This window comes from Lemur catta, chromosome 14 (assembly GCF_020740605.2).
Source record: "Lemur catta isolate mLemCat1 chromosome 14, mLemCat1.pri, whole genome shotgun sequence".
Taxonomy (NCBI): Eukaryota; Metazoa; Chordata; class Mammalia; order Primates; family Lemuridae; genus Lemur; species Lemur catta.
This window is the reverse complement of record NC_059141.1, coordinates 265,748-279,546: the sequence shown is the minus strand read 5'-3', so window position 1 is coordinate 279,546 and position 13,799 is coordinate 265,748. Positions and strand designations below refer to the sequence as shown.

Genomic DNA, 13,799 nt, shown 5'->3' with positions numbered 1-13,799 from the left:
TGCCCCCGGGCCCAGGCTGTTGGGACTCTGACCCTCAGCCAGAAAAATAAACACCTGCCCACAGCAGAAGGCCATGTGTGTCCCCAGGCCTGCTCTGTGTAAAGAGGGGAGCCCCTAGGGCCGCACAAGGCCCAGCTGACCCTCAGCTCCTAGAATGTTCTGCTCCCCCCAGGCCCTCCCATTGTGTGTCGTGAGGGACAAGGCAGCGGTTAGGAGCTGGGACCTGAGGGTGCCACTGGAACCAGTGACAGCAGAGAAACAGCCTTCCCTGGGCTCCCCAGGGAAGGGGGCTGAGAGGGCAGGATGGGGCGGGGTGGGGGGTGGCCAAGTCGATGGCTGCTCAGGCGTCCTTTGAGACCCAGCCTGAGCCCCCAGGGGAGGCGTCACTGGCCATCCCAGTGGGGACCAACTGCCCTGCCTCCCGGGCCAACTCGGGCTCCTGGTGGCAGCTGCTCCCAACACAGGCCCCCTCCCCCCCACCTCACCCCGGCATGGTCTGCACCACCCTCGCCTCACCCGCAGACCCCGCCAGAGCATCCCAGCCCCTGCCACCACCTGCTGCGGGGGCTGGACCAAGGAGTGGTCCCCGGTCAAGGGTCACCTCAGTGTCCACAACCAGGGGCCGAGGCAGAAGCCCCCACCCCACGCAAGGCCTCCAGGGCAGCCACTGCCCCACCTGCAGCCCAGTGCCCCCACAGCCCCAGGGCCCCATCTGGCCCCAGGATGGCCTGTGCACATGTGCCTGAGTGCATGTGTGTTGTGCACACGAGCGCGTGTGCACAAGTGCATGTGTGTGCATTAAATGCAAGTGTATATACATGAGTGCATTGTGTACATGGCATGTATGCACACGAGTCTATGTGTATATGTGAGCATGCATGTATGAGAGCAAGTGTGTGCATGAGCACGCAGGTACGAGTGCACACGAGCACGTGTGCACAGAAGTGCATGTATGTGTGCACATATGTGTGCACGTATGTGTGTACGTGAGCAGAAATGCGGGTGCCTGGGCACAAGAAGCTCTCTCGGAAGGTGCTAGCCCAGCAGTTGGCAGGGGCTCCCTGGGAGTGCGGCGTGGGCAGCTTATGGTACAAATTTCTGTTTAGTTCGAATGTTTTCATTTACATTGAAGAAACAGTTTAAGAAACAACTAAGGTGACAGAATATTCAGCCTGTCAAGGTGACTGAAGGCACTGTGTGATCTGCGTGGTCACTTTAATCAGCGGGGGACACGTGCAGAGCCAGCTGACAGCGTGTGTCCCTCTGAGCAGCCACGGCCTGTTCCTGCCACCACGAACAGGCCGGCCCCACCTCCCACCTGAGCATGGCGTGCTCGCTGCAGGTGCTGAGGGCTCCCCAGCGAGGCTGTCATTGAGAAGAACAGGCTCTGGTCAGAGGCTGACACCCCCCAGACCCGGCCCTTGCAGTGGCCGGCCCCACCCATGCTCCACACAGCTGCAGAGAAGTGACAACGCACGCCGCCCTGAGAGGACAATCAACTTCCTTCCCACACTGACAGCTGCTCCACGCAGGGGTGCCAGGCCGCAGCAGCGGGCCTCACTGGTCTCTGAAGTTGGCCTTTCTCTTCTCCACAAACGCAGTCATCCCCTCCTTGCGGTCATCCTGGGGAAGGGAGAGGCCAAGGTGGACGCTCAGGCTCCGACACCTGCCCGGGCCTCCCCCAGGCTCGTAGGGGGCGGCAGGGGAGGAGGCTCCTGACTCACCCGAATGGGACTTTCCTATCACTGCCCCGGGCACGGTTCACTCAGGAACCACCGTGTGTCCAATGAACAGGTCTAAAGAACCTCAGATGCAGGCCCTGGGCCATGCACCGAGCCGTGACCTGCATCAGGCACCGCGCTCAGGGTCACGGGGCATCAGAACTCAGCTACGCCCGCACCCCGTGCTGTGCACGCCCAGGCCTCCACGCTCCTTCCGTGAGAGCCAAGCCACTGTTAATCTTTATTTTATAAAACACCTAGATAGGACTTTGCGACAAAAAAGATGAACTATAATGGCAATTAGGAGAATTATTTCCTATAAGTTACTGGCAGAAATCTTAGAAAATATTGCTCTAATCCTTTAGATTGTAGTATTATAAGACATTTGAACCATATTCCAAAAATTGGAATGATCTACAACAATTATCAGTAAAATGAGTTACACTTAAAAAATAATTCTTTTTTTTTTTTAAGAGATGGGGTCCTCGCTATGTTACCCGGGCTGGACTCCAATTCTTGGGCTCCAGCGAGCCACTTGCCTCAGTTTCCCCAGTAGCTGAGATTACAGGCGTGCACCACTGCACGCAGCTTGAACTGCATTTTAAGCAAAGGAGCTGCTGAAGGCGCACCTCACAGATGTTTTGTAGAAGGAAATAACCCTGCAAAGTCTTCCTCGCTTTTCAACTTCCACACACCATACTTTTTTGCTAATGTAAGACCCAGTGGCGAACACACCTGAGCCAGCTAGAGGGAAGCCGGCACTTCTGACCACAGGGAAACGCTGTTTAATGACACAATCCAACAGAAAAACGTCTGCAGCTTGTGTGGCCAGAGCACGCCTGGCTCTCCCGCGGGCGCTGTTCACTCACCGTGGCGAAGGTCGAGTAGAAGAGCTTCTTCTCCAGCTTGTTCCCTTCCGCCAACGTCATTTCAAAGGCTGAAAGAACAAGGCCCGGAGTTAGGGACCAGACGCCAGGAGTGGGAGTGCAGGACTCCTCCCCACTGAGCACACACGCGGCTGCGCCCTGCTCCAGCCTGGCTGGGCAGCCCGGCCCTGGGCACCCGCCAGGCACCTCCGTTCTCAGGGGCTCCGAGCATCACGCCCGGCGGCCCAGGGCCCGAGAGGGACGGGCACGAGGAAGCAGATGGAAGGGAAACAGCAAACTCTGCCCAGTGATGAGTACAGGAAAGTCATTAGGGAGAACGCGGCAGACCGACTGAGGAACGCGGGCGCTGGGCTCACTCCCGGGCGCTGGGCTCACTCCCGCTGGCTCTGCAGCAGGGTGGGGCAGGGTGACCCTGAGGTTGGAGAAGAGCCGGTGTGCTGCCGCCCAGACTCCGCTGCTGGGGCCTCCTGGGGGAGCCGTGCAAGCGCAGGTGACGCTTTCAGCCACGACTGTGTTATGGGCGCCTCGGAGTGACAGCAACAGTGTGGCTCTGGGGGACAGGCACGCTCTTGAGACAAATGGCTCGGAGAGGCCGAGTCACCTGCCTGAGGTCACGCACGCCTGTGCTGGGCTGTCCCCCCACAGGCAGCACTGAGCACGGACAATCTCACGCAAACGCTGACATGAACTGCGGCTCTGACACTCAGGCAGCTCTGAGGAGGGGACGGTCACAGCCTCTTCCCCGGCAGAAACAGAACTGAAAGAACCCAGACTGGGCACACACAGCGTGGCGTCTGCCCCGGCACCCAGGGCTCTGGTGCTCGTGCAGGCTGAGGGCGGGCTGCACCTGCAGCCCCAGGCCAGAGCACCCCGATGTCCCGTGAGCAAGACCATGGTTCTGCCTCACGGCCTGCGGCTCCCCCTCGGCCATGCCCCTGCCTCGTACTGTGCCTGTCACCTCCCAGGGGCGGCCCAGTTCTCGGCCCTGGTACAAAGGGGAGCTCAGGACACCTCAGGAGAACATACGAGTCAGTGACCAGAAACCAGAACTCTACAAATGGCTAAAATGGAAGCACTGGGGATCCTGCCACCTCTGCCCAGGCAGGCTCAGGGTGCAGCCATCCGGCCTGCCCGGGGGGACTCTCTCTGCAGCCTTGGAGACCCCTCCTCTTCTTCTTCCCTGCAGAAGCCCCTACCTGCATTCACTGACTCTTTGGCTATCGCTACTATAATTTTAGAGTTGCTGGCAATTTTTTCTGCACACTGGATGGCTTCTTCAACCAGCGTCTCAGCAGGAAAAATCTTGCTCACGAGACCTAAAACACAAACAAGGGGGTGAATGACGTGCAGAAACAGCACCGGTTGTTTCTTTTTGGGTCCTCGTGACCATCTGGGAACACCACGGCCCGGGATGCCAGGTCTCTGAGCACACGCCAAGGGACGGTGCCCACACTGCCCGAGGGGGCTGGGTGGCCTCAGAAGTGTGGTCACTGTGCTTAGACGCGTGGGCCACACTGTCCACAGCACCGGATGGCAGAGGTGGCCAGACACGGGACCACAGTCACTGACAGGGCAGGGGGAAGCCCAGCTTGCAAGGGGCATGGAGATGCCCCTCACTTACGCTGGGCTTAGGGAAACGGGGCCGCCTTGTTATTCTGTTATCTGTGCATGGGTTTAGTTACTCTTTTGCACATACGATATTTCAAAACATAGAAACAAACACAGCCACACCGAGCTGCTCGGTTCTCTGGACTCAAAACCTCGTGTGATCACCCACGGGGACACCTGGACACAGCCCGGGGCCCCACCTGCTCCTGCGGCAGCCCCGCCTGTACCTGCTTGCTTGGCATCCTGGGCTGAGATCCGGTCACCAGTGAGGACCATCTCCATCGCCAGCGACTTTCCGACAGCTCGAGTGAGTCTCTGGGTGCCGCCCGCGCCTGCAGGGCAGAGGTCATGGCGGACACTGTGGTGAGTCAAGACGACACCACAGATGGCCGGGGCGAGCTCTGAGGGGCTGGGAGGCCAGGGGCCCAGAAGCCTCAGGGCAACCACTTTGCAAGCTCAGGTCCCACACCCGGTGCCTCCCCTACCCCGACCTCAGGACCGAGGTGTGCGGCTCTGTGGGCCCCTCCCCAGACTCCTTGTAAACATTCCAGCAGCTTCCCGGTCTCCCTGACCCCAGCATGTCTGTGCTCCCTCAGGCCCGTGCTGCCCTGAGTGCCCTGCGACACCCAGCCCTCCTCCCGGGTCTGCCAGGTGGACCCTGGGGTGGCGGAGGGCTGGCTCCCTGCTCCGCTGGACCTGGTGAAGCCATGGGACCTCCGTGGCCAGCAAGATGGGCATGGATGGAATCTCAGGCACACCAGGCAGTGCTCTCAGTGCCAGCCCAGGGTCACCTTGCTCTTTTCCAAGCTCCTGACCTATGAGGATCCACCAGGGACATGTATCAGGAAGGAGCAGGAGCCACGTAGTTAGAAGCCACATGAGCAGCCTCTCCCGACACCCTCAGATGTGGGACCTGACACTGACTGCAGGAGCAGGACGTGGCCCGGGGCCCCCAGGGCCGCTCTCTGAGCTCAGTCACGTGCGGCCTCGTGTGGAGAGAGTGGTGACCAGACAGGAGCAGATTCTGAGGAACTACCTCAAGTGTCTACGCCAGAGACAGCGTCACTCCTTACCTGGGATGGTCCCTATCAGGATTTCCGGCTGCCCAAACTGGGCTTTCTCACCAGCATAGATGATGTCACACATCATGGCAAGCTCACAGCCCCCGCCGAGCTGCAGAACACAGCAGGGTCAGGAGGGTGGTCTTACCAAGGAACCCAGTCAGAAAATCACTGTTTAAATTTTCCATTAAAATGACAGAGCCCAGGATATGGCAAGTATTACTACAGCGGCTCAAAGCTAGTTAACTGTCACGATGACGTGTCTGCGAGGGGTGACGCTGCTCACCAGGGCTGGGCACACTGACTCTGCAGAGGGCCAGGGAGTGAGTGTGCTCGGCCTTGAGGGTCCCCCAGTCTGCTGTGGCTGCTCAACTCCGTGGCCATGGCTCACGGGGCCACAGAGAACATGTCTAGACAGGAGTGGCTGTTCCAATAAAGCTTTCCTGGCCGACCCCCGGCTTACATGGGAGGGAGCGTCATTGCAAACCACAATGTGACAGGAGCACACCACCTCCCTATGGGATAAGACGAGCCCCGGCACGTCCAAGCAGCCCACGTGACCAGCTCTTAATGGCAGAAAAGGCAGCTGGTCGTGGACGTAGCCTGGGTCAGAACAGCGTTCAAATGACACGCAGCAGCCAAAGCCGACGCCTGCGTGCTGGGCAAAGCCAGCAGCTGAGCACCCACAAAAAACCAGATGCTGAACCGTCTCCTCTCGTGAAAGCCTCTGTCACATGTCACGTGCACCAGCACAGCTCCCGCAGGCACTGAGAGGACACCCTCCGCATCGACACTCACCGCGTAGCCGTTGACAGCAGCGATGATGGGCTTCTTGACCCGGGTGAGCTCGTCAAAGCTGCTCAGAAACTTGCCAGAGTGACAGTCCTGGAACGTGTGGTTCAGCATTTCCTTGATGTCGGCTCCAGCTAGGAGCAGAAATGGGGTCCTGTCAGCAGAGAGCACCGTCCCGTATCCCCGACCCCTCGGGAGCCATCGAGTGCTCCACGTGCAGGCACCGGGGACGTGTGTCCCAACAAGGTGCCACAGGACAGGTGACAGGTGGGCCCAGAGATGCTGGACTTGTCCGTCGCTTACACCCTCAACACACACAGAGCTGAACTGTCAAGGACCTGGGTCCCTTTGAACAAGGCTCTTGGGCTGCCAGGGCCCACATGCATGTTTAACGGCACAGAGCTGCACGCCTGAGTGGTTCCCACGTGCACCCCGCTTTCCATTTAGGTAAATCCCCAGTCGTCTGCTGTCACAGAGCAAAAGTCTGCACCCCACATCTGCCCAAACGAGGGGCTGCTGCCGCTGACCACCACACCTGCAAACACCTTATCTCCGCCGGTGAGGACAATGGCTCCCACGGCCGGGTCCTCCTCGAAGGCCACCAGCGCCCGGTTGAGCTCTTCAATCAGGCCATTGCAGAGCGCGTTGAGGGCTTTTGGGCGGTTGAGCTGGATCAAACCCACCGTGTTATTCCTCCCCCTTTTCTCTGTGATGATGTACTCAAAGTTAGCCCCTAGGGTGAGAAGGTAAAACCGGTATCCACTCACAAAGGTATCCACCTGGGAGGTGGGGAAGGGTGTTTCCTGAAGTGAAAGACTGACCCCCAGCACAGAACACAGCCTGCCGCTGCTCTGCTCCCTCGTCCTAACGGGCTGCAGTCAGCTCCTCCCAGGACAAAGCACTAAAGACGCCCAGGACTCTACTGAAGCAAGAGACAGGGAAATGTCCTCTTTCAACGAAGGCAGACCGGGTGCGGAGAACCAGGCTGCTGCCAGGATGGAGCTCCAGCCTTGCCGGGCGGACAGCAGGGAGGGAGGCAGACAGAGGCCAAGGACAGCTACATTCTTGGGTGACTGCCACGACGTGCAGGGGAGGCCAGCTCAGCCTGGGGGGGGGCAGCCAGTGGACGCAGAGAGGAAGAAAGTTCACCCGAAAGGACAATGGAGAACGCCTGCATGCTGGGGGGTAGTTTCTTTACAGGGATCACGAAGTGCTGAGCCGCGTAGCAGACCCAGGACCGACCGACTGCAGACCAGGGTGCAGAATGACTGCCGAGGGGAACGTGGCGGCGAGACCAACATGACTGGGCAGTCACCTGGACGTATGGGGTGAGACGGCGGAGGAGGATGGAAGCCCCAGGGCACGGCCAAACACTCCCCCAGACACTGGAGCCGGTGAAGGCTGCAGGTGGCCCCGGCCCAGTGAGCCGGAGGGCAGCGGCCACTCGGCCGGCCTGGGGGAGGAGAATGGGCGGGAGCCCGGGTTCCCCCAGGACAGCGCGGGGGTGGCGGGGCGGGCACTGGCCTCGCTGGGCCCGGACAGGAGGCCCCACGGGGCGAAACGGGCCCGCGCTCCCACCCCCGTCCTGCGCGACGGGAACGGCGCTGCCCCGTACAGCTGGTGGCACAGCGCGGGGGCCGAGGGGTGGACACGGGGCTTCAGGACCCAGGACCGGCCCGCAGCCGCCAGCAGGCCGGGGGGCCGCGCGGGGTCTGCGTCCGGCGACGAGCAGCCCCGCGAGCAGGCGGGGTCCTCCCAGCGCCCCGGGGCGCCCGCAGGAGCAGGATCCGGGGGCCGGGGGGGCCGGGGGCCAGGGGGGATCTGGGGGCCAGGGGGGGTGCCGGGGGCCGGGGGCGCCGGGGGCCAGGGGGGATCTGGGGGCCAGGGGGGGTGCCGGGGGCCGGGGGGTGCCGGGGGCCGGGGGTGCTGGGCCCCGCACTCACCCGAGGCGAAGCGCCGCAGCACTGAGTGGGCCGGGGGCCGCAGGGGGACGCGGGACAGCAGTGCACGCAGCGCGGCCATGACGCAGTCAGACGACTGACCCCGCCCCGCCCGGCCCCGCCCCACGGAACCGCCCCCGTCCGCGCCACTCAGGACGCGACCCGCCCCCAGGCCGGTATCGCGAGAGCAGGAGGACCTCGCGAGACCAGCGCGGAGGCGGGGGGCGGGGCCGAGGGAGGAGTGCTCCCGACTCGACCCCGCCCACCGCCCGGTCGCCGGAGGGGTGGGGCCCTGCGTTCGCCGGTGCGCTTCCCCGGGTGGGGGTGGGGAGGGGCAGAAATGCGCGTGCGCGAGGAGAGACCACCTGCGGGGCCGCCCCCCGGCGCGCTGGGGGGGCCACGTCGGGGGGTGGGACCGCGGTCCCACGAGGTCGCCGTCCCGCCACCCCGAGCTTGGCCCGGCAGACACGCACGGATGGCCCCGTGCGGCACCTGCACAGCTACTGAGCGACAGGCGAGCGACCGTTTCATTTTCATAGAAATATTTTACGACTTAAACGTCAAAAATTAATGAAATTTTGATTCATTTGTTATTTTCGTTTATAACTTTTAAGTATTTAGACATATACTGTGAGGCTTCCATTTGAATCTTGCCCAGATGCTGCAAACGCCAGGGTGGAGATGAAATGAAAAAACAAAACTGATTTTCAAGAAAATAATTCAATGCAAACCAGAATGAAACACTACCAAAACTTTTTTCTAGACTACGGGAAAAGACATTTTCATGTAGATACAAACTGGTGTGAACTAAAATAAAATTTTCACCGCCCACCAGCGGACTGAATGGACCCCCTCGTGGCCAAAGGAATTTCTTAAAACTAAACTGCCTGCCAGGAGGAGGGAGGTCAGACCTGCCTCATCATGGCCCCTCTCCTTTCTTGGGGACATCCTTTGTAACCCACTAACAGGCCTGACGGTATTTACACAACAAATCTATGTCCAGTGGCTCATCCTGATTAAGAGCTTCTTATCTTAAAAACATTCCAAGCCTCTAGACAAAGCTTCATGTCTTTAACCAATTACAGGTCAAAGAATCTTTAAACCCACCTATAACCTGTAAGCCCCTCCCCCTTCCCCCTTCAGATGTTCCACCTTTTCGGGCCAAACCAATGTATGCCTCCCATGTATTGATTTATGACTTCATCTGTAGCCCCTGTCTCCCTGAAATGTATAAAACGAAACTGTAACCCAGCCACAGCGAGTCCACTTACTCAAGGCTTCTTGGGTGTGGCTCTGGGTCATGGTCCTCAAATTTGGCTCAGAGTAAATCTCTTTAAAATTATTTTACAGAGTTTGGCTTTTTTTTTTTTTTTTCATTAACTCAGGTCATCAGCAAACCTTTACTAAAAGCACCTACGTATTAGTGTAAGTTTAACCTGCGGTTCCCAACCCTGGGGTGGTGCCCATCTGCAGCCTGTTAGGGACCAGGCCTCAGAGCTCCGCTGTCCTCTCCCCCCACCCCCTTCTCCCTCCACCATGGTGGAAAAATTGTCTTTCATGAAACTTAGTTGAGGGGACGCACAGCAATGGGCAGCAGCAAAGCTTGTCTGTATTTACAGCCACTCCCCATTGCTTGCATCACCGCCTGAGCTCCGTCTCCCCCCCACAAAAAATGTTTTTCATGAAAGGGGTCCCTGGTGCCAGAAAGGTTGGGGACCACAGGGTTGGACCACAGGAATAAATAGGCCTCAAATGAAATGGCTCAAACACAAGTGTTTTAACTACCCAGGGCTGGTGTTGAGGTCCATCAACTACTGTCCTCAGTAAAGAAATTTAGGGACAAAAGCACAAGCTCCAAAAAAATGTATATATAAATTGGATTTCACCAAAATTAAAACCTGTTGTGTTTCAAAGAGCACTATCGAGATAGTGAAAAGACGCCCACAGAACGAAAGAACAGCTTTGCAGTTCACGTAGCTGATAAAGGTCTTGTTTGCAGAAGTCTTATAACTCAGTAATAAAACATAACCCAATTAAAAATGGGCAAAGCATTGAAGACAGTTCTCCAGCACAGGCACACAAATGTCCGATAACACACGAAAAGGTGCCTAACATCTTTAGTCACTGGGGAAATTCAATCAAAACCGCAGTGAGGTACTAGTTCGTACCTTTGGGATGGCTATAATACAAAGACAGTGATAAGAGTTGGGAGGATGTTGTTACACCAAGCTCCAGACCTGAGACAGGAGGCGTCCTGTCTCAGAATTCAAAGCTCCTATCCATAAGCAGAAATAGAGTTTTAGAGGGAGGTCATTCAGCTTCTGGCAACTGCTGTTCAACTACTTTTGAGGGTTCTGATCTGTCCCACCTCCTGTGGCACAAAGAACAAAGGACATTCCCATGCCCCTCCCAGCCAGTGGCCTGAGGCAGGGGTACAGGTTTTAGGTCTCCTAAAGGAGCGGAGGATGTTTTAAAGAGACAGAAAATATTTTTGCTGTTTTTTTTTTCTCCAAGCCATTCCCTCTGTTACAACATGGTGAACTTGGAACCCTTGCACGCTGCTGGCAGGAATGCAAGACAGTGCAGCTGCTTTGGAAACCAGCCTGGCAGTTCCTCCAAAGGTCAGACAGCAACTCTACTCCTAGGTGTATACCCAAGAGAAATGAAAACGGAATGTCTTCACAAAAACTTGTCCGTGAATGTTCATGGCAGCACTGTTCATAACAGCCCCAAACTGGAAAAAACCTCCAGGTATATCAACCCGTGAATGGATGAGGAAAATGTCCATCCATACAGCAGAGACAGTAGGATGCACTGCAGCATGAAGTGGAGCAGGATTCAGGCCTGAAAAGCAGCAAAGCACGGACACACACTGTACACGGTGAGAGAAGCCAGATAGAAGCCACACACTCTGTGGCTCCGTTTATACGAAATGTCCAGGACAGGCGACTCCATGGAGAGAGAAAGTAGATGAGTGGTTGCCAGGGGCAGGGGCGATGAGGGTGACTGCTAAACGGTTGGGCTGTCAACAGAAAAGAAGCCAAACTCTGTATAATAATTTAAAGATGTTTATTCTAGGCTGGGCGCGGTAGTTCACGCCTGTAATCCTAGCACTCTGGGAGGCCGAGGCGGGTGGATCGCTCGAGGTCAGGAGTTTGAGACCAGCCTGAGCAAGAGTGAGACCCCGTCTCTACTAAAAATAGAAAGAAATTATCTGGACAACTAAAAATATATATATAAAAAATCAGCTGGGCATGGTGGCGCATGCCTGTAGTCCCAGCTACCCGGGAGGCTGAGGCAGGAGGATCGCTTAAGCCCAGGAGTTTGAGGTTGCTGTGAGCTAGGCTGACACCACAGCACTCACTCTAGCCCAGGCAACAGAGCGAGACTCTGTCTCAAAAAAAAAAAAAAAAGTTTATTCTGAGCCAAATTTGAGGACTGTGGCTGTAAGGTTTAAGACCGGAGTCCATGGGAGGGGCGGTGCAGCTGAAAGTCAAAGTACCCTCCTGGGTCTCGGTACCAAATGTAAGGTTTTTTGGATTGGCCAGCGCCAGAGAAAGATGAGCAGAGTTGGGAGGGATAAGTAAAGAGGCTTTATTGGGGCACTCTTGGGTGGGGGTAACGGGTCCCAAGAGAGGGGCCCGGGCGAGATTCTCGGGTCCCGGGACAGAGAGAGAGAGAGAGACCCGAGAAGTCGCATTGCCCAGAAGTTTTGAGTGGGCTTATATATGTTTTTAGGGCTGAGGGTAGGGGTTTCTTTGGCAGGAAGATTTATGGTGGGGGAGAGCAAGGAATTTTCTGTTGCAGTTTTAGGGCAGGTATTGAGAAATAGGAGGGGCTGGTGGTATGTGTGGACTCCAGGAACCGAGACTCTTATCAGGGTAACCATCCAGGGGTGGTCGTCCAGGTCTGATGGGCTTCTTCTTTTTCCATTGGGGGGGAGGGGTGCCTGTCGCCAGCCTTACAGCCGCCACACCCAAGAAGCCTTGAGCAAGTGGTGTCAGTAGGGTTACAGTGTGGTTTTATACATTTCAGGGAGACAGGAATTACACGTAAAGTCATAAATCAATACAGGGAAGGTGTACACTGGTTTGGCCCAAAAAGGCGGCGCATCTCAAAGTGAGGGGTTACAGGTTATAGGTAGGTTTAAACACTCCTTGACTTGTAATTGGTTAAAGAAATGAAGCTTTGTCTAAAGGCTTGGAATGTTTTAAGATAAGGTCTGTCAATCAGGGACGAGATACCTGCCATGCATTTGTGTGTAAAATTGAGGACTTGCAGGTTTGTCCCAGATGGCCTGAGGCCTGCCAGTGAGTTACAAAGGATGTCTCCAAGAAGGGAGGGGGGCACGGTGAGGCATGTCTCACCTCCTTTCTCATAGTAACTCAGTTTTAGGGTATCCCCTTGGCTAAGAGGGGTCCATTCAGTCAGCTGGTGGGGGGTGAGGAGGTCCTTAAGATTATATTTTAGTTCACAGGGTTGCTTTTTGGGATGATGGAAATGTTCAAAACTTGATTGCACAAACTCGTAACTATGCTGGAAACCACTGAATCGTTACACTTTAAATGGGTGAAGTGTATGGTGTGTAAATTCTATGTCAATAAAGCTATTTTTATAAAATGAACAAACCTGATTTGGTTGAGCCACATGGGCAGCGTCACCAGGTCACAGCGTCACAGGCAGCTGTGATCACCATGGGTGGCCCCCAGGAGTCGGGAGAAACACATGACTTAGTTTCAGTCGGAGGGAAACAAGGTTGCCTCCCTCGCTGTGTTCCAGCTGGTGGCCTCAGGCACAGCGGGACAGTTCAGGACTGGCTGCAGCCCCCTGTGCTTTCTGCTTTAGAGCAGGTCAGGGTGTCACCTTGGGGTCCCTCACAGCCAGACCCATCGTGTCCGTGCACAGGGCCATGTGCTGCCTCGTCTTGGGCAGTGGGCCGGACCAGCGGCTGGACTTCAGACGGTCACGTTAGGCAGTGGGCCCCACCCTTGGGCATGCCCACCAGAGATCCAGAGGCCAGCAGCCACAGTTGTGGAGTGTTTAATCTGCCATCCGTGGCCATGCCAGGGCTGCATCAGCAGGTGACACTGATGGGCACCAGCTTAGCTGGATCTTGGGGAACCCAGCCCGCCTGGCAGGGGACCTCTGAAGGGAGAGCTCCCCCAGCCGGTGGCTTTGCTTCAGGCAGCAGATGCTGGTGGAGGGGGTAACGTTTCTCCTAAGGGAGAGTGGCCCACTCATGCAAAACAGGTGACAAGAGCCAGGCGGCTGCACCCCACACACCCCACACGTCCTGTCACTTGTCTCTGACTCCACGGGCTGGCCCCTTCCTTGTCAGTCTGGGACGTCAGACTGAGTCAGCGTAATTGGGGCAGGGCCAGAGGTGTTTCTTTAATACGTGTGCCCTTGGGAGGGGGCACTGCTGCCCTGGGACGCACCCCTGGGTTCTCACTGGCCTGGCGGGCGGCCCTCCCCGCGGAGGGACAGAGAGCAGGTGCGCTGCGGGTTGCTGTGCCCCCGCCGCCCCTTCCCACAGAGGGTGGGAGCTCTCCGGTCCTCCCGCACCGCAGAGCAGTAGAAAACACCTGCTGGAGTTGGAGGAATTCTCCAGCAATGCAGCATGCGTGCACACGCACCTGGCCTCCAGACGTTCCTCCATTTGCCTTTGGTTTGCCTTGAACTTTGTACACGTCCTGTGGGCACGCAGACATGTGACTACTCACACACGGTCGGAGGGCACAGCGGCGTCGCCTGGAGGCTCACAGCCCCCCTTTGAACTGTTAGTCTCCC

The 13,799-nt window shown here is 57.2% G+C and overlaps 1 protein-coding gene across 1 annotated transcript; it reads right to left on the bottom strand.

The window, feature by feature from the left end:
• Positions 1-1,101: 1,101 nt before the first annotated feature.
• On the bottom strand, positions 1,102-8,125 carry ECHS1 (enoyl-CoA hydratase, short chain 1). The gene is made up of 8 exons (XM_045568758.1): positions 8,013-8,125; positions 6,605-6,802; positions 6,076-6,203; positions 5,290-5,389; positions 4,444-4,548; positions 3,805-3,924; positions 2,591-2,658; positions 1,102-1,623 (listed from the first exon to the last, which is right to left on the bottom strand). The coding sequence occupies exons 1-8, from the start codon at positions 8,089-8,091 to the stop codon at positions 1,558-1,560; spliced, it is 864 nt and encodes a 287-aa protein (XP_045424714.1). The 5' UTR covers positions 8,092-8,125; the 3' UTR covers positions 1,102-1,557.
• Between the last annotated feature and the right edge of the window lie 5,674 nt (positions 8,126-13,799).

Coding starts and splice junctions, on each gene's coding strand:
- ECHS1 (XM_045568758.1), bottom strand. CDS start 8,091: ATGGCCGCGCTGCGTGCACTGCTGTCCCGCGTCCCCCTGCGGCCCCCG. Junction 2,659..3,804: donor CAAAGAGTCAGTGAATGCAG/GTAGGGGCTTCT, acceptor TTGTTCTTTCAG/CCTTTGAAATGACGTTGGCG. Junction 1,624..2,590: donor TCTACTCGACCTTCGCCACG/GTGAGTGAACAG, acceptor TCCCTTCCCCAG/GATGACCGCAAGGAGGGGAT.